We start from the raw sequence: 25,842 nt of genomic DNA on the forward strand, positions 1-25,842 counted from the left end.
CACTGGTAAAGTTAACAGTTTGCTCTTTTCTGTTGTGACTGCCCCTGCCAACTTTACCATGAGTTGAAAGTACTCCAGGAAACATAAGGATTATTGTTCATCAAAAAGCTACTAGAACAAAGACAGTGGTTTACCTTGACATTATTTTTGGTGTCCAGTCCTGTCATAAGCCTTCCCAAGCTGTTGAGAAATCGATCTGCAGAACTGTCCTGTAAACAACAGAAACCTGCCTCAGTTGTGACTGTTCACATAGATAAGGGGCAACAGTCAATCTGGAACCTGTGGACAACAGGACGGCCCTGTGAAGAGCAATGCCACTACTTCCTTGTTCACTGAAATTAAATGTGAAGTCATTAAATAAATGGCTCCTGAGAACCAAGTGACCAGAAATCTACAGCAGTGATGCTGCCATGATGCCACAAGTCTAGAAGGAATCACAGAGAAATCCTGGGATGCAAAGCTCCAAGATGTTAATGTTTGGTTATCACAGTGGGGTGAGGACTCCTCAAAGTGCTCCACCGGCATCATCTGAAGAGCCAGAACCACACTCTGCCTGCAGATGTGCCAGATACATGGGCCCATCACTCAAAAGCAGACTTGTGGACTCTAGGACTGTCACTGCTGTCCACAATCCTAGGGTCCATTTTATCGGAGCCCCTTAATTCTCACCTAAAAATGGGAAACCTGAGACACAGAGAAATGAAGTGAGGACTTATCAGGTCCTGCAGACCAGCCTGCCAGCTTTAAAAAAAAAAAAAAAAAAAAAAAGATTCATTTCCTATTTAGTCAGTGATTGTTTCAGCAAAGTATGTTTGAAACCCAGTTTATTTACCAACTGGCCAAATTTGTAAACCTGGTTGTTCTGAGAGCTTTTTTTGAGATGGAGTCTTGGTCTGTCACCCAGGCTGGAGTGCAGTGGTGCAATCTGGGCTCACTGCAACCTCCGCCTCCTGGGTTCAAGCAATTCTCTCACCTCAGCCTCCCGAGTAGCTGGGATTACAGGCGCATGCCACCATGCCCGGCTAATTTTTCTATGTTTTTAGCAGAGACGGGGTTTCACCATGTTAGCCAGGCTGGTCTCAAACTCCTGACCTTGTGCTCTGCCCGCCTCAGCCTCCCAAAGTGCTGGGATAACAGGTGTAAGCCACCGTGCCCGGCCTCTGAGAGCTTTTAAATCTCTGGATTTAATTTTTTTTTTTGAGATGGAATTTTGCTCTTGTTGCCCAGGCTGGAGTGCAACGGTGCAATCTTGGCTCACTACAACCTCTTCCTACAGGGTTCAAGCAATTCTCCTGCCTCAGCCTCCCAAGTAGCTGGGATTACAGGTGTGTGCCACCAAGCCCAGCTAATTTTTTTGTATTTTTAGTAGATGCGGGGTTTCGTCATGTAGGCCAGGCTGGTCTTGAACTCCTGACCTCAAGTGATCCACCCACTTCGGCCTCCCAAAGTGCTAGGATTACAGGCATGAGCCACAGCTCCTGGCCTCTGGATTTGTTTTTGACCTACACTTTTAAACGTACAACTAACTAATTCAGTTTTGTCTGGCTCAAATCGCTAAATGCCAAAGACGGCTCTGTATGCCAACATATTCAGAACAATGAGCTGCCAGGTGATCCGTTTAACCCACCAACTACTCCTACATCCCAGCAGCTACATGCCCATTTTTCTGATACTTCTAACGATAGATATTGTACCTTGGCCAGCTTTAGGTGTTTCTTCATTTGTTTGATGGCATCATTAACTTCTTGACTCGGAGGAAGTGCTTGAGTATTACTGACACCCAGGGAAAAGCCACCATACCTAAAAGAACAGCCTGACATTAAAACCCAGACAGTGGGGTGCACAGTATCAGCAGCAGCAGACTCATTGCGAGTGTGTACAAGGTTCACTGAGTCAAATTCCTATTCAAAGGAGGGCTAAATTTTGCCTCAAAGAAGTTACACGTCAGCTTCCTCTAATAAATGTCGGCAATCTCTTAACTCCCATGGTTTCTGCCCAGCAGGGACGACCTGGCCTGATTACACACACAGTTAGATAGCTGAGACATCGAGGAAAGAATGGTGTTTCATCTCACAGATGCTCCTCCAACCCAGTGGCTCGGGCGTGAATGTGGGTCTGGAGGCAAGCAGATGGGGAGTTGGGAGAGTGGGAACCCTGCACTGTCCAGAGTAGGCTGCGCTGGCCTTATACACAGGCTCCGGCTCCTTTGTAGCATGAGGGCTATTATAGGGGCCTGCGTCTGCTCTGCCCAGAGATCCAGGGGTCCTGGCCCTTGGGGAAAAGGCAGAGAGAAAAGGTGGAAATCAGTAACAAGGAGCCTTCGGGCCCCCTGAGGTAGCCACATCACCTATCTCATTTTCCATGATGAACAAACTGGTTTCAAGAACTCTTCTGTCCCCAGTCCCACCTGTTCCTTCAAAACCCAGATGGGCAAATGGGTTGAAATACAGTGCAAAGAGATGGTTTTGGTGCTTCTTATTTCCTCTAAGACTTTCTTAGTCCCTTGCTAAATGCCTAGAAATTGTCCTTGAGTCCTTAAGAAGCCTTGGGAATCTGGTTTGGGGGGAAAGTATAAGTAGGTATTCCCCTCACAACACTACTTACTTGAAATCCCTAGACACCTGCAGGAGATTTCTGATTCTCCTCAAGGAAATCAGTACATCAAATATTTCAGAGGCCTCTGGAGGGGCTGCTGGGCACTGAGCCACGATGCTCTAGGCAGAAACTCTATAAAGCAGGCCTAATCTAAATCTGTCTGTGCTCCTGTGCGCTCCACATGTTCACAGGGCTCCCCTCCCCCTCACGGTGAGATGGCACCCAAAATTGTGTGAGTGACAAACAATCCCCAAGGCTTTCTGCAATCCAAGACACCTGCAACACGATCCTCCTCCTGAGCTAAAGGTGCCAGAAAGAGAGCAACTTACCTAAACTCATTCACCCAGATCTTGTTCTTTAAGCTGCAGACAGAGACAAAGAAACAAAAAATCAGTTCAAAGAAAGCACTGAGCCTATTCCTGATGATGCAAAAGGAGTAAATATCCACCTGAGGTTATAAGGAAGGGACAGAAATAATCCTAGAATCAGGCTGGCCTTGTAGGGTTGTGCCAGAGAAAAGACGCCTGTGCTCAGGCCTCTTCCAGCCTTCTCTCCATCATAAATACCCTACAACTTATATGAGAATCAGGCCTTGGGTTGAACCAATTTACAAACCACCTTATAGGCCAAGATGTAACCTAACTAGAAGCTTTTTCTTTCTTTCTTTCTTTTTGGAGACGGTTTTGCTCTTGTTGCCCAGGCTGGAGTGCAATGGCACGACCTCAGCTCACTGCAACCTCCGCCTCCCAGGTTCAAGCAATTCTCCTGCCTCAGCCTCCCAAGTAGCTGGGATTACAGGCATGCGCCACCACGCCCAGCTTATTTTGTATTTTTAGCAGAGATGGGGTTTCCCCATGTTGGCCAGGCTGGTCTCAAACTCCTGACCTCAAGTGATCCACCCACCTTGGCCTCCTAAAGTGCTGGGATTACAGGCATGAGCCACCGTGCCAGGCCTAGAAGCTTTTTCAATTAACAATAATATTTCAATTAACAATATTTCAATTGTGGATGACATATGGAGAAGTTATGCTGCTTTCTTGGAAATTCATGGTCACTATCATTCCAGCATGCCCGTGCCATTTAAAGTCACTGAGAAACTCCTAAGTGAAAGACCCCAACTGACCAAGTTGATGGGAAGGAAACCAGAACAAACATTTGCTGAGCCAAGCATTCAACACTAGGCTGCCATGTCCTGGGAAGCTAGAAGGCTCTCCCAAGGCTGCACAGCCAAGTCAGGCTCCTAAACCTTCCCAGGGCTCCCTCTACGAGACCACAAATTATCATGGAGTCCCCCATCAGAGAGTAGCCAAGGCACTCTATGTACATCATTTAATTTAGTCCTCGTGACAAACTTATAAAAGCAACATTAATATCACAATTTAGATAAAATAAGGCTTTAAAAGGATAACAAGTTACCTGGTCAAGTTGCTACTAAGTGGCAGAATTTGACTTTGAATCCATTTCTATTTTCTTTCTAGACCAGGCTGCCTCAGCCTTGAAGCTGACAACTGAATGTTCACAGTCCCTCTCGTCATCTTTTCTAGTTTGGGATAATATCCTAAACTTCCAATAGACAGAATCAGGCCACAATCTGGCATTTTCCCCACTGTTCCAGTCTGTTATTTGTAGGTCTTTAATTCCTCTAATTAGTAAAAATAAGGCAGGGGCCAAGTTTAGTAAAAAGTTACCTTTTGGCTATGATCTGCACATACGTCTTCACCAGATAATCTGAAATGTTTCTTCCCGTCAGGTCCTGAAGGATATCTGCAGTGTTTTGTTTTCTCTGTCATCACATGAAAACCAAGCATACGGGTCTTTATAGACAAGAATTGAAACAGAAAACAAATCAAGGACAACAGTGACCATGTCCACAGTGTGATCGGAAACCTGACTACAGGTCCCAGACACCGCCCTCAGTCAACCAGGGCAGTGCGACTTGGTTCACCCTGCCTTCAGCACTGGTAATTCACTTACACCAAGCCAAGGTCTTTCCCAGGAATTTATTCTGAACATCTAAACAATAAACATTGAAATGAGATTCTTTGTAGTCAAGAGATTTTTAGGAAGCACCATCATTCACTATGCCTAATAAATCTTCTGCTCACTGGAGTTATACTGATGACTAGATTAGCTGTTATTTTATTCATTTTATTTTTTGATATGGAGTTTCGATGTTGTTGCTCAGGCTGGAGTGCAGTGGCGCGATTTTGGCTCACTGCGACCTCCACCTCCCAGGTTCAAGCAATTCTCCTGCCTCAGCCTCCTGAGTAACTGGGATGACAGGCATGTGCCACCACGCCTGGCTAATTTTTGTATTCTTAGTAGAGACAGGGTTTCGCCACGTTGGCCAAGCTGGTTTCGAACTCCTGACCTTAGGTGATCCGTCCACCTCGGCATCCCAAAATACTGAGATTACAGGTGTGAGCCACCCCGCACCTAGACTAGCTATTATTTTCAAGAGTGGTAACCAAGACTTCTTTCAGTTATTGTACTCGTTTAGAATTGCTTGTCCTCATCCTGCAATTTGGTTGCTGATAAAAGCAGCAGAGAGCTATCATAAGCACTCCTCTTCCTGAAATTCTCAAGAAAAAAAAAAATGGCTCAGGACTCCTTCCCAAACAGAGTCTCTAAGAATACCAGAGTTGACAAGATCCACAGGAGTTTTCTGGTCCAGCCTCCCTAATTCAGAGGTGAAGAAACAGGCCCAGGCCTGTCAAAGGCTACCACCTCATTTGTTGCAGAGCCAAGGTTGGAAGCCAGGCCTGTCACAGTCTGTCCTGTGACTTTACTGCTGTGGGACAGGCATGGGCACAGTGTGGTCCAAACCTTCTCCCCTCAAAACTCACATGCCTTTTCCTACGACAAGAAGCAAGTTAAAGACTGAAACAGGGCTGGGCGCAGTGGCTCACGCCTGTAATCCCAGCACTTTGGGAGGCCGAGGCGGGTGGATCACCTAAGGTCAAGAATTCCAGACCAGCCTAGCCAACATGGCAAAACCCTATCTCTACTAAAAACACAAAAATCAGCCGGACATGGTGGTGCGTGCCTGTAATCCCAGCTACTCGGGAGGCTGAGGCAGGAGAATCACTTGAACCTGGGAGGTGGAGGTTGCAGTGAGACAAGATCATGCCACTGCACTCCAGCCTGGGCGACAGAGCAAGACTCCGCCTCAAAAAAACACAAAAAAGAAAAAAGACTGAAACAGACCCTCCCAACATGATATCTCACTCATTCCTGCTTACAAGAGGAAGCTACCAGCCCATCCTGCACCCCTTCTGCCCAATCACACCCTGAAAGTGACTCACTTGTGGAGGAGGCAGCCCCCCTGCCCCTGGGGGACACACAGGCAGCATCTTCTTGATTTTGTCGCTGCTACACTGGCATGCGGGTGAAGGGTTCTGCATCGTCCAGTTCCCATTCTGGAAGAGGTCCATGATGGTCTGGGGAACTGAGGCAGTGGTCCACTCTTCCTCCCCTGCCTGGCAAGGCATGCCTCTGCAAAGGGAAGACAGCAAGAGTAGGATTACCCGAGATGGCCTGGCCTTTCTGTTGCCTCAGGAGCATAGGATCATTCCATAACAACCACAAACATGCATCTATTCCCTCACCATTTGGAAAAGACAAGCATGATCTCATTTGATTGCTTGATCCCACAACAGCCTTGTACACTGTGACATCATTTATATCATCATTATGTATCATTTTATACATAAGTAAAACAGAATGCAAAGAGGCCCTAAACGTTTACACAGTGAAATCAGTTCAATCCAATCAAACCATTTGCTCACACAACAAACATTCGTTGAGCATCTACTACATGCCAGATGCTGTCCGGTATATTTGAGGGCCTAAGGTGAAAACACCTGCCTTCATGAAGGTGTATGCCCATGGAGGAGACGAACAACAAATACACTAATAAGATAATCTTAGATGGCCCAAAATAAAGCAAAATAAAAAGACAGTGACTGGGGAGAATGAACCTACTAAGAGAAGACATTTCAGCCAAAACATAAACAATGATGGAGAACAAGCTGGGCAAAGATTTGGCGAAAAGAACATTCTGAGCAAAAGTGATGGCAAGTGCAGGTACAAAGGCCCTAGGAAGAAATGCGTTTCTATTTTTTAGGAATAATAGGAAGACAGCATGGCTGGAGTAGGATAAGCTACGAAGAAGAGTAATGATAAATGAGGAGGAAAGGAGCCAGATGAGAGAGGCCGGGGAAAGAGTCTGGATCTTATGCTTGACATGCTGAAAAATGAGTAGAGAGTGGCAAGATCCAATTTATGTTCTCAAATGAGTAGAGAATTGGGGGATGACTGGGGTGAGAGTGCTCGTCACATAAAGAGCTATGCTGTCTACAGATTTTCCCTGGAGATAAGACACAAAGCCTTTAACCTCGTCTCCAGCTCTGAATTACTGTGGGACATCAGCAGGTCCCCTGCTCTTTTGGGGGCTTATTTTTTCCACTGGCAAAATAAAAGTTTAAAATGACTTGATTCAACAAGTCATTTCCAGTTCCCTTCCAGTTTCAGAATTCCACAATTTAAAGTAAAGCTACAGCAATTATTTCCTTATTATTAAATATTAAATATAATTGCCAGGCACGATGGCGCATGCCTGTAATCCCAGAACTTTGGGAGGCAAAGGCGGGTGGATCACTAAGTCGGGAGTTCAAGACCATCCTGTCCAACATGGTGAAACTCCGTCTCTACTAAAATTAGAAAAATTAGCCGGCGTGGTGGCACATGCTTGTAATCCCAGCTACTCAGGAGGCTGAGGCAGGAGAATCACTTGAACCTCAGAGGCAGAGGTAGCAGTGAGCCAAGACTGAGCCACTGCACTCCAGCCTGGGTAACAGAGCAAGACTCCATCTCAAAAAAAAAAAAAAAATATATATATATATATATATATATATACACACACACACACATATATATATTATATAAATATATATTTTAACTATTTCTTGTTTTCTTATGTATTAAAAATTCAAATGAACAGTTTTCCAGATTGATCTCTAATTGTCTCCTTAAAGCACCTGAACTGACTAGAAAAGTCACACTAAGACACGCTGCCCTCCTGAAGCTTACACTCTGAGCATTCAAAAGGGGATTGGCTGAGACAAATTTAAATACAGCTGGGACATGCTCCTGTCAAATTTCCTTCAGGTCCACTATTTTTTTTGCAAAACTAAAAATTTGAATTTCAGTAACAGTTGTAAGGGTAAAGGCTCTTCCTTCCAACCACCTCCGGCAGACTGTAGGTGGGGCTCGGACATCATGTTTGAACCCTCTGATGTCAGGGCCGGGCCTCTTTTGTCTCTACGGGCTGGCTCTCAGCCCAGTTCTGGCTCCTACAGAGACTTCCTAAGCTAGCATCAATCCATGAGTTCATATGGTTCAGCTGGCCAGTGATGAATCCAGATAACTATATTATCATCTCATCTCATGCTTCTATTTTCCCTACACAACCTTCATGTGGAAAATCAAAGGCACCACGAAATCCAGATAGGCCGTGTCTGTGTCCTTCTCTATCCTTGTCATCTGGTTATTTGGGAACCAATATTGGCTGCTAGGATTTACCACCCATTATGTACTAAGTACTAACAAGTATTTAGTAACTATCCAATACTACTTAAGAACAAACAAGCACACAGTAGCTATCCATTTAGAAATCTGCTCTAGAACCTTGTATAAACAGGTTATCATGCTCACTGTTCTGTGGTGTGCAGTCACCCATCTTCCCATTGAAACTTGAAAGTCAAGTTTGCCCCTCTCTCCAGTTCTCCGGCACCTTCCCACCTTGCCATAATTTTTCAGAGATCACTGTTGTTTCATGACCTCAGCTGAGATTCTGCCTGAACCTGGCAACACTAACCCACCTCTACCAGCCTTGAGCACTGCCTCATAAGATCCTCACCTCTCCACCATCTTCACTCACAGTGATCTGGTGACCTCTCTTCCCCTACACTCACTTAAGAGTCATATGGATGCTTCGCTGAATTTATTTATTCACTGCTTACTTTTTAAAAGGAGGTTGTGAAGGAAAGTACAATAAAAATATACAATTTGAGAAGAAGAAAGTGTCCCTTTTTATAAAAATTCATATGCCATCTTTTCAGATTATAAAAGCAAAGAAGCTGATAAACAAAACCTGAAAATCGTATATAATGAGAGCCTATTGAAGCACTTAAGTACAGGGGCTGGGAGAGAAAGAAAGGAAAAGCGTTGATCAGTAAGTGTAAAGTGCTATTTAAATTAAATATTAATGTTCTAAATCAGTAAACAAATGTCTGTAATGATGTGCTTTGCACGGTGTTAGAAGACTCTCCAAACGTTTGTTCCTAGATAATTTAGTTTGGTTACTACCTTGGCTTTTTGTAATTAAAACATAATAATAATTCAAAGGGCAAATGCTGGTGGTCACAATGTGGCATGCAGTTGATAAATGCAGCATATTAGAAATCAAACCAGGCAACAAGCACAGGAAGCCTGCTTATGGCTGAAGTGGCACTCACGGGATTGGGTTTCCTTCCATACAGCGGGTCCCGAAGCCAGGGTCTTTCGTGAGGGCGTTTAAGAGTTCCAGGGTTCCCGTGTCCTCAGGAGCATCATTGCTGCGGGTACATGACAGGCAGCCAGCTTAGTGATTCATTAAAACCAGTAATCAAGAGATAAAAATGTTTTTATAAATTAAACATTTTAGGAAGCATTTCTCTGTGACAGGCTCTTAAAACAGAAATGAACAAAACACAGAAACCACCCAGAAGGATCTCAGACTCCGGCCCTGTATTCGGCAACAGGGTGACGTAGAGCACTCCAAAGTGGAGCTTGTATAAATGGGCTGTATGTATAAAGGTGTGTATGTGTACACACATGTACATACACATATATATTTATATATTTTTTTAATTTGAAGAAAATCAACTCATTAAGTATTTCAAAAGTGCTTTTACAATTATCCCTTTGGCACAGACAAGCAGGATTTTCCAAGAAAGGGCAAGAAAACTTTGTACTCTTTGCATGCACAACTAGAAAGCACAAAAATAACAGGCACAGGTCACAAACACATGCTATGTTCCACAACTACGGGCAATACAGGGTCAGCAGCTGCAAAGGAAAAAATAAAGTAAACCTGAACTATGTAAGAAGAAAACGTGGGCTTAGACAAAAAGAAGCCAATTCACATTTATATATATATATATATATATATATATACTTTTTTTTTTAAATGCTTCCCTTTTGTATCACTGATACAGTTCCCCCATCTACAGGTCTACAAATCTTTCAGGACTGAAGAAAGCTCCTGCTAACAAGACCCAGAAAAATCCTTTGTCCTTTTCTTTGATGTAATGTATTGTTACGGAGTGGCGGATATTTTTATCTAAAGAACAAACACTACCTAACATCCCAAATATAACAGAATAGATAATAATTACGTGAATTATACTTTGCAGAAAACAAGTCTCTGGAGGTTCTATGCTTTGACAGCGTGCCCTGTGACTCAATTACAGAATTAAAACACAGCTCCACAAATCCAAATATTTTATAACTTAATCAGGGATTTTTGCAAGGGTAGATTATTTTACCTAAAACACATGTGGCCGTTCCTGACAACAGTAGGATAAAGAGGAGAGAGGCTGAAAGGCTCAACAGAAGACTGGCCTATTATTCAGGGTTAGTTCGCTGCTGTTCTATGCATGCAGTATTAGCTTATACAGGGACCTGAGCCGCAGCAGTAAAATTCATTCCACTGTGTAATCCTGAAGTCCATTCCCTTGGCCCTCGTAAACATCTTTGGTCTGCTTGAATCTTACCCCCTCCTGGGACGTAGAAGACAAACATACCTGACAAATGTGTACTGTTCGTTGTACATCCAGGGCTGAAGTTCCAGGCTGGGGTACTTGCCAAAGGGTGGCACGATCAGGCTGAACACAAGGGCAATGCAGACAAACACAGCTGGCAAGACAATCTTTACCCGGGCAGTGGAGGGGGCAGGGGGACAGCAGGAAATGGCAAGTGTTAGAAACAAGGCCAAGGGGCAAATCCCTACGAGTCCAGCCAGCCTCCCCGACCAACCAGCACGGCAATGAGGAATGCAGGGCCTATGACTGTGCTGCACCAAGGCACTCTTGCCATCTGGGACGCAATGGAGCCTGAAAACTAAACCTTTTCTCTGGCAACACGAGGCCAGAGGTTATGGCCACCTGGCAGAGGCACTAAGCCAAGAAGTTCACAAAGTAAATAGTGCTCACATTCAGGGTGACTCAGAACACTGGGTCCTGCCCTTCTTCCTCCTGAAGACTGAGAGGAACCCAGTTGGGCCATGAACCCAGGGCCATGAACCCAGGACCAGGAGCCAGAAGTCCTGAATCCTGGTTCTGTCTCTAGTACAAGTGCACTCATGTGAAGTCACTCTCCCCACTGGCCTAAGTTTTCTCATTTTAATCTGAGGTCTGAGAACACATGGCCCATTCAAATCCTACACTATAATAAAACCAACTCTACAGCAACGGATCCAATCACGGACAACCATAGTCATTATCTCCCGTGATAGTCTCAGAAAGAATAAATATCCAATTCCTTCTTCAACCTCCTAAGACTTTCTACCATATCTTCTCTGAAAAAAAAAATGACTTGGGTATACTTTATAAGTTAACCCAAAGCTCCTTCCATTAATTGTTGAGAAATGTATCCCTTATAAACTTAAAGATTCAAATAATGCCCCCAATTCTAATGTTCTGGGATTTCAATGCAGAAAATTAACATTGAGTGAATAATTCTGTATAACAACTACTATAATGAGAATTATCTCTATGTTGTCATTATTTATGGTTGTGTTATCAATGGTCATCATCAACAAACAAAGGTAACTGAGGATCAGAGAGACTAAGCAGCTTGCCCAAGGTCATACAGCCAATAAGTAGTAAAGTCAGGATTTAACTCGAGCTCTGTATGCTCCAAACTCCGGCTCTTAACAATATCCACATCATCAATATGGAAGACTCTGCAGAACTTTTCTCCACATTTCTTGATTTTATAGAGTGAAAAACTTTAACCCTTCTAACTAAGCAAGTTAGCATGCAAACACTGACATGCAGACAATAGTGTAACAAGTCTTCTCTGTTGGCCAACTACATTCTGACCTATCTTTTCTATCAGTTTGAGTTAAACATCAACTCAGAGAAAAATCACGTTTCTAATAAGTTCACGTGTCAAGTGCATCTGGGCATAACAACTCTCATGTTATGACAGCTGAATACACCCAACCAGTTTTTCTACACTTTGTCCTTTTTATGTTCTCCTCCAAAATAAAAATAACATATACACACACAAAACTAAGCACTTACTAATGTCGGGCCCCATTCTAAGCACCTATTCATTTTAATACAACAACCCTGTATTGCAGGTAATATTATTATCCCCATTTTACAGATGAGGAGATTGAGGCGTAGAGAAGTAACTTGCCAGCAGATACACAACTGGCAAGGAATAGAACTGGGATTGAAATACAGATAAATCTGGCTCTGGCATCCATATCTTGACCAGGATGCTATCCTGCCTTCACTGGTCATAGAGCCTGCAGCCCACCCATGAAGCCAGAGTCTCTGGCAAAAACAGCACATCTCACCTGAGCAAAAAATCCTTTCCGACTCCGTCTGGCAATTAGCAGTCTCTTCCACAAAAGGGCCACAAACTGTTGCTGTGTAAGTTTCCAGCCCTTCACCTGGTAGGACCCTTTGCCATCCATCCCACTGAGCAAGTCTGTCTCTCTGGATTCTGCAAGAAGCCAACACTGAAGGTCACCTATTATCTTAGGTGTTTTCGGCATTGCCATGCTCCTTTTTCTGGTGTCTTCAACAACTATCTTGGAGGTATGTCTGAAGCTAAAAGTTTCTCAGAAGTAAAGGGCTTTCATGACAAAGCTATGTCCAAGGAAAAGTTATGACTCAAAATGGCTAACAGTAGCAGTCTCTGCCTTTCAGTCCTTGCCTGATCAGTACAGAAAACAAAGGCGTCTTGAGACAACTGAAAAGAGGTGTTCATGCGTAACCAGGTGTTACAGCCAGCCATTCGGATTAATCAAGTCATCAGTTTCTTATAGACTATTCTATGAAACAGGTCATGTATGTAGCTTGACATATTTGAGAACACACAATGGCAATTAGCATCTCAGCTTCTCACCTTATTATATTTTGGTAAAATGTGGACATATTTCAAATGATCTAAGTACTGATACTGTATGAAGTCAGGCAGTTATATATAATGTACGAGCCATACACTCTTTGAGCAGGGGTGAGAGAACTGGAAAGTTTTCCTAAAAATTTTCTAGAAATCCTTGTCCTAAATTAATGATACCTAAATGATGTGCTTTTACATCTTAACAATATTTGTTTGATGTCTTATCTCTTCTCTCCATCTCAGTTAAACACACAAAGACACACTCATCCAAAATATCTAAGTCTTTTTTTTCTTTTTTGAGATGGAGTTTTCACTTTTGTTGCCCAGTCTGGAGTGCAATGGCGCAACCTTGGCTCACTGCAACCTCTGCCTCCCGGGTTCAAGTGATTCTCCTGCCTCAGCCTCCCAAGTAGCTGGGATCACAGGCATGTGCCACCACACTCAGCTAATTTTTTGTATTTAGTAGAGATGGGGTTTCACCTTGTTGGTCAGGCTGGTCTCAAACTCCTGACCTCAGGTGATCTACCCACCTCAGCCTCTCAAAGGGCTGGGATTACAGGCATGAGCCATCGTGCCCAGCCTGAAATATCTAAGTCAGGGTACAATTAACTCTAACAGCAAATTCCCCTTTCTGACTCTTTCAAAATCACCCATCTACTCAAATGAATATTTGTTCAACAATTAAACACCTAATGTATACAAGAAACTAGGACCCTGAAGAAAAGATAATAAATACATGGGTTCAGAGGACTGAGGCACCATCTTTATGTCTTTAAAGGAAGTGATATGGATGGGCTCTTTCAGGTTTGATCACATGCACGATGCTGCAAAGAACAAGTGGCTTTTATCATTTCCTCACTTCTCTTTGGACTCTGTAGGGATCTATCACCTTGGCTAAAGGCCATCCAAAGAAAACAGCTGAGAGCATGAGAGAGAATTTCACATTCAAACAGTGGGACACTGTTTGATCTTGCCCTAACAGACCTGGGTCTATGTCAGAATCATTTGGATCAGCAGCATCATCTTCAGTGAATGGACGAAGACAGCTCTGCTTGTCCCCGAAGGCCCGCCTGTTTCGTCTTGCTGGCAAGGTACCATCTGAAGGCACAAGGAAAGAATCCCATACTTTATTTTATTTACAACAAAACAAACCTTCCCCATCTGCAACAAACCTACACTCTACAAATGAGAATGCAATAGAACAATTCAAAGGGAAAGGAACAATACTCGTGCACTGAGAATGCCAGCAGGAGGCACTATCTTAAGTGTGCCATTCCCCCTCAAGGCAGTTACCTGAGGTCTCAGCATCCACCCCACTCTCTTCGGCCACTTTGAGGAATATCTGGAAAATGACAGAGATGAGAACATTACAAGCACCAACATTACGAGAGTAGTCACCACTGCCATGATTATTATATTACTGAGTGGCATGTCAGCCCCTTAAGACAGAGAAGCCACATTTCTTAATAACACTTTATCAGAGTCACTTGGGAGAGAAGCCATTTTTGCCAGAGAACATTTCCTCAGTGGTGAGAACTATCAATCTAGACAATCATTTTCAAATTAAAGCTATGGCTGGGCGCGGGGGCTCAGGCCTATAATCCCAGCACTTCGGGAGGCCGAGGCGGGCAGATCACCTGAGGTCTGGAGCTCGAGACCAGCCTGACCAACATGGATAAAACCCGTCTCTACTAAAAATACAAAATTAGCTGGGCGTGGTAGCACATGCTTGTAATCCCAGCTACTCGGGAGGCTGAGGCAGGAGAATCGCTTGAACCCGGGAGGTGGAGGTTGCAGTGAGCCAAGATCGCACCACTGCACTCCAGCTTGGGCAATAAGAGCAAAACTCCAGTCTCATCAAAAATAAAACTTAAAAAAAAAAGCTATGACAGTAGGACACTGCAGCAGAAGAAATTTGTTCTGAACCTACAGGGAATGAGTCAAGTGGCTTCTTTCAGGACTGTGGCTCTAAATCTTTGAGTAGGCTAGTACTATGATAAGTTATCCAAGACAGAATGAGCAGGAGGACATAGAGCACTAGAAATATGATGGCAGCAATTCAAACATGAGAAGAGAATCTGAATGAGCGCAATAATTTCCAAACTCTAGTCTATAGACCACTGTGTCCAAAGTATGCAATAGAAGTATAGACTTCAAGGCCTTACCTCCAGAAATTCTGATTCACAGGCCCTGAAGCCAAACCTTAGTATGTTTATTTTTAGTAATATCCCCAGGTGATTCTGCTGCACTGTCAAGCTTGGAGACCACTGGGCCAGACAGCTTTTATATCCCCTTCAGCCCTCAAGGTCTGTGATGTTGTATCAGTAAGGGGAGGCATTACATGGATAAAGAGAGGATGGACTTTGAAGCCCCAAACCCCTGATTCTGAATCTCGTGTCAGAATTCCTGAGTGTTCATTTTTTCATCTTTTTTGAGAATTAAATGAGGTCACAGTGATTAAAAAAACAAAACAAAAACAAATCTCAGCACCTGGCACAAGTAGACTATCCATCCATAAACGTTGGTCATTTCCTATGTATGAGAATCCAGTTGATACCTGGCTGTGACACAGTCACACAAGGGAATTGCTCCTGATTCTGATTCAGTAGGTCTGAGCTGGGCCCAAGTTGCTGAATTTCTAACAAGTTCCCAAGTGATCCTGATGCCGCTGGTCCTCACACTGTACTTGAGTAAAGAGGCTCATTAAAGGGTAAATAAGTGGATAGGAGTTTAAGGTTGGGATGTAAATGTGTACCACTGGTTTCAACACACAGATCTCAGGCATGTACTGTGGTACAGAGGAAAATACTTCTTTCCTACTATCTCCCACTACCATCTTAAATGGCTAACTGGGGCCAACATTACTCAGATGTCGATGACCTAAAAACTCAACGACTTACTCCATGATAATCCTGCTCCCAATGCAGGCTACTGGTCTGGCCTTAGACATTTGGCCTTGCTATATATTCCAACAGTCAGCCACTTAACTTACTTCTTCCAGGGTCGTCTCTGAGATGCCATAACTAGAAATGCCCAGGTCTGAGAGCCGGTCATCAATCTCATGAAAGAGTTCCACAAAGGCCCCCTCCTTAGCAGCTTCATATGGCAGCACGTAGGTCAGCTCATGCCCTATGTCTTCCACCAGCCGGGCTTCAGACACGTGCTTCCTGATGAGGTTGGAGATAGCAGAGACATCTGCAGGGACCAGAATGCAAAGATGGCTCAATCAACTCAGAGGCGCTCCGGAGTGAGGGCTGGCCATCCCCCACCCTCTCATCAGAAGCCTGCTGCTCATACACCACACCTGTTCCAGGTGTTTAGGTCATTCTACATGTTCATCTCTGGTCTGAGGGTTGGGGGCAAAGGAAAGGACTACGTCTTATTCACCTTTGTATCACCAAAGCCAGGCACATTGTAGGTACTCAGTGTAGAATGGGTGGACGGCTGGATGGGTGGATGGTTGGATGGTTGGATGGGTGGATGGGAGGATGGGAGGATGGGTGGGTGGGTGGGTGGGTGGGAGGGTGGATGGGTGAATGGATAACTGAGGCTCAAAGTCTGGTGTCTATTGCCTAAGCTCTGGGATTCTTCAATAGAAAACTTGAGTAAAGGAATCTTAAAAGATTCTTCACCCTTTCCTATGCTTATAAAGTAGGCTCCCTCATTTACCTAAATAGAGGGTTAATCTAACAGCTCATGGAAGCAGAAGTCTTCCTGGGAAAAGCCAGCCATTAGGACTAGGCAGGGATGGCAAGCGTCAAGACTTCTGTTCCACATATGCTACTGGTGACACTGGCCTCCTACACACGCTACCCAAGAAAAATCTGGAAGGCTGTTCCTGATCTCCTGGGTTCTCATTCTTCTTATGTACTAGGCTCAAATCCCACCCTACTGGCTTGGCCCTCAGCTCCTCATCCCTGGTATTCAGTGTCCACTCCCCTAAGGGATTCCCCAAACCCCAATCATCTCAGCTCTCTGGGACACTGCCCTGCTAGCTCCCAAACCGAGCCCCAGGCACCCCAGCAAGCATTAGGCCAACCCGCCACCAAGCTGCTCCCAACCCTGCAGCCACCCAGCCCCAGCCCAGCAGCAAACCTTGAGTCAGCGCCACCAGCCTCTGCACCTCTCCTCCTCTGCCTCCACTCTGCCCAGCTGGGGGAAGCTCAGGCACCACCTGAATAAGAAACCCCAGAGTCCTTACCGATGGTCAGCGTGTCACTCTCATGGTCGCTGCCCAGGCCAGCATCAGAACTGCTCTGAGAAACACTGTCCTCCTGATGGCAAAGAAGGAGGTGAGAACGGGTCAGGGACTGAGCAAGGCAGAGCCACCAGCACCTTCGCCAGGGAGGGCTTCCAAGAAGCTCTGTTGTGTGAGAACTAAAGGAAAAAGCTTTCCCTGGGACACATGCACTGGCAGCCGTGGCTTCAGAGGACCCTGTCTGGCATGTGCATGCCGTGTGAACAGCCTCGCTTCCTGAGGGTGAAAGGTCAGGAATCAGAGTTGCCAAAACAACTGTGGCCTGCCCATGAATGCTGCAACGAGGCCTTTGCCAACCATCTCAGGCAAGGCCTTTACCTGGCTACGTGTCTAGTTCAGTGCTTCTCACACTTTAATGTGTGTTCAACCACTTGAGGACCTTGTTAAAATGCACAGATTATGATTCGGTACATCTGAGCTGGGCCCAGGTTGCTGAATTTCTAACAAGTTCCCAAGTGATCCTGATGCTGCTCGTCCTCAGACTGCACTTGAGTCAAGAGGCTCATTAAAAGGTAAATAAGTGGATAGGAGTTTAAGGTTGGGATGTAAATACATTAGGTACCACTGGCTTCAACACACAAATAAATCTCAGGCATGTACTGCAGTACAGAGGAAAACATACCTGGTAATTGGGTCTGGTCCCACCACTGTTATTTACCTGCTGGGTGACCTTGAATCAGCTACCAAATCCCTACAAGCCTCACTTCCCTCATCTGGGATAATAAATATGGCTACCTTCTTCCCAGGGCCTCTCTGCACTTTAATTGAGATGATAGAGGTTAAAAAAAAAAGGTTGTAAATGGTAACAGTGCTATATAAAATTAACTATTATCATTACTTTCTTTTACGCCCAGAGTCTCTCTGGCATGAAATCAGTGCCTAATAAATATTGGCTGTTTTATAGTTTAAAAGTTAAGGTCAATGAGATTGAAAAGTAATGAGCAGGAACACCAGGTCATTTGTAGCCAATGCTCTTACCTCTTGACAAGTCTCTTTTCTTTGACATAATAACGTCCTCTAAGGACCTTCTCCATCACTCTCTGTGCCTCATAGGAAAAGGAAAACGGGATTCAACAGAACTAGCACAATGGGAGCAGAGGGCTCCTTAGCTTTCCATGCCTGAGGTATGATATGGTTTCAAAGGGGCAACAGAGCAGGGAGATGGTGGCTTCAACATGGCAAAAGGTGTGGAGGTGGGGAAACCATTCACAGCCAGCAAGTCCTGGCTGCCCAGACCCAGAACCAGCCCAGCACCAAGACTGCAGCTCACCTTTTTCAGGTATGACACAGTACTACTACTGTTTCTGCAGGAACTGAGGGAGGATTCCACATCTTTCTTGACCAGGGTCAGGTAGTAGCCTGTTCCCAGCTGGTTCTTCAGAAACAGGGAGGAGCCCACACAGCACAGCTTCCCATGGGAGATGATGGCAATCCTGTCCCCCAGGATGTCTGCTTCATCCATGTGGTGTGTGGAGAGAATAATGGTGCGGCCTGCCAGGCACAAACACAAGGATGTGGGACGGGTGAGGCCTCTCAGTTCTCATTTGTCACAGTGGCAGGGACTAGAGAGATATTAGCAGGGGTAAGCACTGGAAGAGACCTGGAAGCCACCTTTAACCCTGTTTGGCTATGACCCCTAGAACGGCAAAGCTTTGGATATATAGGTACCGCATCCTCACAGAGGTAAGAAGAGTAGTATCTTACTTGGGAACTTGCTATATGCCAGGCATTGTGCTAGGTGGTTTGTGTGCATTCTCATTTAATTTAATCCTCTATGAGGTAAGCACCACTATTATTATCAACAAAGAAAGTGAGGCAAGTTGTGACAATGAGGCAATGTCTCAGGGCCAGCCAGGGTTGGCTCCAAGCCTGCCTGTGCTCCTCATACTGTACCACATCAGATCTCTAACCAGAGAGCCCAATCGTCTTCCTGCTCCTCTCCCCCTCCATTCATTTAAGCATCTACCCTTTCAACTAACCATACATTTAGCGCACCATGTTGGGGACAAAAAGATGAATAAAGACACAGCATCTCCTCTCAGGAATCTCAGTCTCAATGCCCTTTATCTCTTCTGTGATAACAGAAGAGTATCCCATGGCTTCACAGAAGCCTAGCCATGCGATACAGCCATACTTCTCAAAAGCCCCCCGCTCTCTCTCAGTCCATTTACTCAGAATAAATACACATCAGGCACCTTGTCGGTATTTCAGCAGCAGCTCCCATATTCCCCTGCGGGAGTAAGGGTCCACACCAGCTGTGGGTTCATCCAGAATGACAACCTTAGATCCCCCGACAAAGGCCAAGGCCACAGATAGCTTTCTCTGCATTCCACCTACAAAAAAACAGAGCGAGACAAACTCCAGGACCGGCCCCAGACAGCGAGTGAAGGCAGAAGAGGACCTAGCGGCACAGCCAGGGACAAGTTTCTGTTATCCACCTCACCCAGCCTGGGACCCTGGGGCAGTGCTGATTTTCCTCCGCGTGTGTGTAGCCGGAGGAGGAGGGGAGAGGGCTAGGGAAGGTAGCTCTGGGCCGCACCTGACAGCTGGCTTGTTTTGCTTTTCAGCTTGCTTGATGGCAAACCAACATCCAGGGCCATCTGCTCCATCTCCGCCTTCACGTGCTTCTCAGAGAGCCCTTTCAAGCGGGCGTAGAACCAGATGTGTTCTTCGACAGTCAGCCTGGGGATAGGGAGGCAGGTCAGCTCTGGGCCCTACTGGATACCCCAGAATACAGTGTCCCCTGGCCCAGAACAGATGAGAATGGGCATATTTTTCTCTCCCCGCGCTTTTCTAAATAACTTCATCAATTTCTGAAAAATAATCTTCAAGATTCAAGGTAGAACAACAGTGAGCAACCACATGAGCTGCTCAGGAAATCAAAGTGAAAGTTGACAGATCACTTCCAACCTGTTTCCAGCAGGCCTGGCCACCATGCACCAGGCAGTTACAACTTTCAATTTCAGGGCCCCAAGATGTGGTCTTTAATGGGCTGTCCTCACAGCACATCCACCAAGAAGTCAGCTCAGCACTCACCTGGAGCAGCCCTCCTGAACCTCAGGGGACCTCAGGCTCTGAAAGCAGGGAGGACCCTGCACATGAGCCCCATGTGTTCACTTTAGATGAGAAGGGAGCACATGAGCCCCAGCTGTCCACTTTAGATAAGAAGAAACATAAGGGAAAAGCTTTGCCCAAGATTGCAGAGCTTAGGTCTCTCTCTGCTCCATCACACGGGCTCCCTGGGGGCCTTATGGCTGATGGGACGACCTGAGTGGGAACAAATGTCTTAAGCAGCAAATACAGGTCCATCATACCAGGGCCCTGAAGCACTACCAGGTCTGGGAAGTCTGCTCCAGGCCTCAATGAGGAGTGTGGCAGGGGAGAGGATGGGCTAAAGGGCCCTCCAGCATGACAATAATGGAAAGCAATGTTTCCCAAGCCCCCAACCACTGGCTGGGCTGATGTCACTTCTCCAGCTCAACCATTCACCTCCCACTTCTCCTAAAATCAAAGAACAACTAGGTCTCAAGGTGGTCAGGGAGGTGAGCCTGCCACATTCAAAGAAAGTAAAATGTGGCCAGACGCAGTGGCTCATGCCTGTGTTCCCAGCACTTTGGGAGGCTGAGGTGGGCGGATCACGAAGTCAAGACATTGAGACCATCCTGGCCAACATGGTGAAACCCCATCTCTACTAAAAATACAAAAATTAGCTGGGCATGGTGGTGTGTGCCTAGAGTCCCAGCTACTCGGGAGGCTGAGGCAGGAGAATCGCTTAAATCTGGGAGGCCAAGGTTGCAGTGAGCTGAGATCGTGCCACCGCACTCCAACCTGGCTACAGAGCAAGACTCTGTCTCAAAAAAAAAAAGAAAAAGAAAAATTAAAAACAAAAACACAACAAAGTAAAATGCTTAAGTCCCACTCCTCCCATGATGGCATGACACACACATCCAGAAAGGGCCTATTCTTAACGTGCTGCTGGTACTCACATGTCAAACAGCACGTTATGCTGGGGACAGACCCCCAGGTTCTGCCGGATGGTGCTCATCTCAGAGCGAATGTCTTTTCCCAGGATGTAGGCGGTGCCCGAGGTTGGGGGGAACAACCCAGTCAGGATTGACCTGAGGACAAAAATTTAGAAGTACAGAAGTCAGGGTTGACCTACCCTTAATTCTAGATGCTCCATTCAGTCTGCAGAGAGAACAGAACACCAACCCTCCCAACACCCCCATTCCTTTCTAACGAACCTTACCAGACCCACACAAACGAAAGCTGTCCTTTTGCTTTAGTAAATAACTACAAGTAGGCCTATGGGTTAGAAATGCCAATTTTAGTATGAGCATTTTTTAAATGAAGTTTCCAATTTGCAATGAAAGTATTCTTTAAAAAATATATTTTGTATGCCTAACATCACATGCATGGAAAATGGACAAACACGAACACATTATTCAAAGATAAAAATAATTTTTGTGTTAGGTAGTAGGATTTCTGACTGCCTTTCAAAAATCTTCTGAAAAGCTCATAATACATTAATTTGATGTTTTAAAAAAAAGATTAAAAAGAAAACAGGAAAAGAATGTCACCCCCCAAAGATATACCCCTTGGAATGGGTGGAACGGTTGAGGAATCATGCTGGAAGCCACTGAGGCTAACACTGGTGCTTTACAGCCCCTGACCCCTCCTGACACTACCCACTGTAAGGTCCTTGAGGTCCCAGGAAAGGCAATCAAGCCAGCTGCCCAGCTGCTTCTCACATCTGCTTAGAGACAGAGTTCCTGGGAATTACCAACTCCCTCCAACATATGTAATCTATCTTTTCGTGGCTGCAGGATCAAGACCACTGCAGAATTCTGTGAACTACACGGGAAAGGTCATCTGAGGCCCCAGCTTGTTTTAGGCTGAAGAAATAACATCCAGCAAACTAGCACGTGGAAAGACACTCATGATTAGATAACATTTTCACATTTGGCAGCTCCTCATGTGCTCCTGCCCTTGTCCCAGGGACCAGCATGGTTTCCTAAGGTATAAATTTCTAATTCTATTGCAGAACCCTCCGGTGGCTGATTCTGCGGGAACCACGCCCTTTTCTTACATGGTGGTTGTCTTCCCCGCTCCATTGTGGCCCAGGAAGGAGGTGATCTGGCCCTCATAAAAATTCAGTGCCAGGCCATCGACAGCCACCTTCATCCCATCTCGGTAGACTTTTACCAGGTTCTGAATGGACACGCCCAGCTTCAGGTGGGTGGGTTCCTCCTCCATGCAGACTGTGACAGGAGAGAAGACAGAAATGAACCCACAGAAAGCACTGAGGAGTGAAGTGTAAGGACACAGGGCACTGCGCTTGTACTTTCAGAACTGCCTTCTCTCCACATCCACCCTGGTTTCTCAGGCAGGCAGGAGGCTATAAATGTTTATTTAGGGCCTATTTGGGTACTGATGTTGGTGATGGGAATACAATGATAAAGGAGCATTCAGAGTCTATTGGGAAAAAGGACTTGACGAACAATTAAAATAGAGGATGCTGAAAGGTGTTTAAAAAATACATCTAAAAATGCCATGGAACTGTGATACATCCCTCCCAGGGAACACTACTCAGCAATGAAGAGGAATGAACTGTTGACACACACAACTTGGATAGATCTCAGGGGAATTCTGCTGAGTGAAAAAAAAAAAAAAAAAAAAAAAAAGCCAGTATCAAAAGGATACCTACTGTATGGTTCCATTTACGTAACATTCTGGAAATAATAAAACTGTAAAAATGAGGAACGCATTAGTGGTTGACAGGTGTCAGGAACTGAGGAAGAAGGGAGGTGGCTGTGGCCCTTAAGGGGTAGCATGAAGGAGCTTTGTGACAATGAGATATTTCTGCAGCTTGACTGAGCTAGTAATTACATGAACTCACACATGATAAAACTGTATAGAACTAAATACACACACACACAAATGAGTGCACATAAAGCTAGTGAAATCTGAAGAAGGTTTGTGAATTGTACCAATGTCAATTTCATGGTTTTGATATTATTCTACAGTTACGCATGGTGCTACCATTGGGGAAACTGGATGAAGGGTTTAAGGGAACCCCCTCATGTAATTTATATTACTTCTTGTGAGTCTGTATTTGTTTTAAAATAAAAAGATTTTCTTTCACGTGCCATGGAAGTTCAGGGCAGAGAGTGACTGACTACCTGAGAACCAAGGAGGGATGCTCAGGGGAGGGGATCCTGAACTAGATCTTGGAGAGAAAGGAGGAGTTGAGAAGATAGGCAAGTTAGAGAGAAGGTTCTCCTGTGAGAGCAAACAGTACACACAAAGGCATGGAGGTGTGGAAGAACATGACATATTCCAGCAACTGTGAGCATTTCTAGGTGACTGAAACAGGAGCTAGGTGTAGAGAGGAGGTAGGAGAAGATGATTAGGAACAGCAGGCAAGCATGCTACACTAAGGAGCATCATACTTTTACCAAGGGCAATCAGGGGATGGGCACAGAAGAGACTGGCAGAAAAGGGACCTATTAAATATTTAGGAAGCCACTCTAAGCACAAAGAACCCAGAAGGCAGAGCCTTTGATGAGCCGTGGACGTCTCTGTCTGCAGTCAAGAGCCAAGAGAGGATTAGGGATCTGGGTAATGATGACATTATGAAGCATAGGCGGAGCTCTGCAGTAGCCATTTGGTCTCAGCCCACACAGGCTCACGCACGGGTCACCATGTCACAGGCAGGCAGCGAGGCTATGGTTCCACAATCACGCTTGTCTTTACCTCTTTCTTCTAGCTTGTTAGGAGACCATGAAATGTGTGTTTGGGAGGGGGCAAGTAAAAGATACTTTTCTAGAAGCCAAGACAACAAAGAAAATGTCCCTCACGGATCCAGACTGTGAACTCCCAATAGGTCAACAGCATTGGACATAAATGGCATGTGAGGATTTGGAAAGGGACACTGCATGTGATTTCTCTGCCCCTAGAGAGGTTTCACAGTCTTTCAGAAAGGCAGGAGACATCGCTTGCCCCCAACAGTTAGCAGAGGCAGCAGCACTAGGTTAAAGAAAGAGCAGGAGGTCAACAGCACTTACTTTCTGACATTCTCTTCTGGTTGGAACCAAGGTTGCTCTTCTCATCACTTTCCTCACCAAACCAGTAGGACTTGGTGAAAGGAAAATACCAGGGCCTGGGAATTCCATACTGGCCTGAAACCAAAGCACAGGTATGAGCCAAGCTCAGCACCATCCCAGTATTCTGAGGGTTTCCCAGCCAGGTCCATTTCCTCCTTGACACATCCTTTGCGGAAGGAACAGATTTGAATGGATGTGGGGAAAGAGGGAGCTAACATTTGCTGAAACCTGCTACGTACAATGTACATTCTGCACGTCTGTCCTTCCAACAACCCACGGGGCAGGTGCCATCCCCATTTTAGAGATGAGGAAACTGAGGGATAACGAGCCTATCCAAGGTCCCTCAGCCAGTAAGTTAAGACTCAGAATTTAAATCCAGAATCTGCATGCCGCAAAATTGCATATTCAATGAAAGAAGTTCAGGCAGGAGTAATAAATATTTCATGTATACCTCCTTAGGGGAGGATCAGAGTGTGAACCAAAAAGGGTTAAATCTTGCTCTCTCAGAATCTGATCTGATATGAAAATTGTCCCAACGCAGGTTCCTCTTGGACTTGGTCAAGAAGATGTATTAAGAAAGAAGTACTAAAGAAAAATTCAACATGAATTTTTATTGAATGCTAATTAAATCACAGGCAGGCCTTAGAGCTAGTATATTTAATTATTAACAACCTGTACTCAGGAAACAGAACCTCTCCTAGTTGTACCCCCTCTGGGGACACAGAAATACAGAATTGGGTGAGCATTGGGAGGATTCGCCTGGGCTTATTGACCCAGTGTAACTGAAGTGGATTCACCTCCATGTACCAACACTTAACAGTTGTGTGACCACATCTGGTTACTTAACATCTTTGAGTCACAGTTCTGTCATTTGAAAATTGCTGGTTATTATAGTAAATACTTCAGAGTAGCCTTGTGAGAATTAAATGAAGCAATGTGTATAAAACATTTTGCATGCTGCCTGGCACACAGTTTTCAAGAAACAAGTGCTGTACAAGTAGTGACAATTGTACTTTCAGCATCAGTTGCCTGTCCTTGGACTATCTGTTTACTATAGATCTATAGCCCAAACCACTTCCCAGGGAAGCCCATGCACTGCAGAGATTCTAGCACAAAGAAAGGACATCAGCTAGAAGTCATATTTTCCTAACAGATGCCCAAAGCAGTGTACCTGGAAAGACAGCCTCGATGTACCAGGTCGTCACCCCATACAGGAAGGTGTCAAACAGCATCATGGAGACCGAAGTGGTGAGATTGAAGCCATCTTCCTCCACAGGACTCTCAAACAGGTTGTCCCACTGCACTCCAATGCCCTGCTCCTCAAAAAGGGCAAAGTACTCACAGCCAAACCCAAAAGCCACAGGAGACAGCAGGCTCTGTGAGAAACAGGCAAAGTCACCTATCCATTTCCTGGTCTGTCTCATTTTTCTATCTGTTCTAGTGCAAATTATACCTGGAGAAGTTTGAATTTGCAAAATGGATCAATCATAAGGTGCAGAAGTAGTATTTACTTATAGAGTCCCTTTAGGGGAGTGGTGGGCTGCCAAGTAACATATAAAATGATTCCATTTGTAACCACTCATTATACACAAACATTTCAGAAATGCATATACAGTGAAGTATAAAACTTTAAAAACTTTATGTCTCCAAAGATGCCCCAAGGCTCAACAATCCTGTTCCCCGACACACGTGCGCATACCC

At 45.1% G+C, this 25,842-nt stretch overlaps 1 protein-coding gene across 2 annotated transcripts in view; it reads right to left on the bottom strand.

The window, feature by feature from the left end:
* Nucleotides 1-25,842, bottom strand: part of ABCA1 (ATP binding cassette subfamily A member 1) — a 147,297-nt gene that overhangs the window by 19,620 nt on the left and 101,835 nt on the right. The window contains exons 17-35 of one of the 2 annotated variants that reach the window (XM_063649774.1): nucleotides 25,313-25,517; nucleotides 24,103-24,216; nucleotides 22,125-22,296; nucleotides 21,022-21,153; nucleotides 19,575-19,717; nucleotides 19,231-19,368; nucleotides 18,306-18,526; nucleotides 16,873-16,951; nucleotides 15,770-15,972; nucleotides 14,071-14,119; nucleotides 13,762-13,875; nucleotides 12,227-12,375; nucleotides 10,443-10,567; nucleotides 9,114-9,212; nucleotides 5,901-6,090; nucleotides 4,284-4,378; nucleotides 2,925-2,957; nucleotides 1,695-1,800; nucleotides 135-209 (exon numbers count right to left, since the gene is read on the bottom strand). In XM_063649774.1, coding sequence (XP_063505844.1) covers nucleotides 135-209; nucleotides 1,695-1,800; nucleotides 2,925-2,957; nucleotides 4,284-4,378; nucleotides 5,901-6,090; nucleotides 9,114-9,212; nucleotides 10,443-10,567; nucleotides 12,227-12,375; nucleotides 13,762-13,875; nucleotides 14,071-14,119; nucleotides 15,770-15,972; nucleotides 16,873-16,951; nucleotides 18,306-18,526; nucleotides 19,231-19,368; nucleotides 19,575-19,717; nucleotides 21,022-21,153; nucleotides 22,125-22,296; nucleotides 24,103-24,216; nucleotides 25,313-25,517 — 2,442 coding nt within the window. Of the gene's footprint in view, nucleotides 1-134; nucleotides 210-1,694; nucleotides 1,801-2,924; nucleotides 2,958-4,283; nucleotides 4,379-5,900; nucleotides 6,091-9,113; nucleotides 9,213-10,442; nucleotides 10,568-12,226; nucleotides 12,376-13,761; nucleotides 13,876-14,070; nucleotides 14,120-15,769; nucleotides 15,973-16,872; nucleotides 16,952-16,978; nucleotides 17,052-18,305; nucleotides 18,527-19,230; nucleotides 19,369-19,574; nucleotides 19,718-21,021; nucleotides 21,154-22,124; nucleotides 22,297-24,102; nucleotides 24,217-25,312; nucleotides 25,518-25,842 lie in introns of both variants that reach the window. The other variant, XM_054500659.2, reaches the window with a different exon arrangement.

This window comes from Pongo pygmaeus, chromosome 13, assembly GCF_028885625.2.
Source record: "Pongo pygmaeus isolate AG05252 chromosome 13, NHGRI_mPonPyg2-v2.0_pri, whole genome shotgun sequence".
In the NCBI taxonomy this organism is placed as follows: domain Eukaryota; kingdom Metazoa; phylum Chordata; class Mammalia; order Primates; family Hominidae; genus Pongo; species Pongo pygmaeus.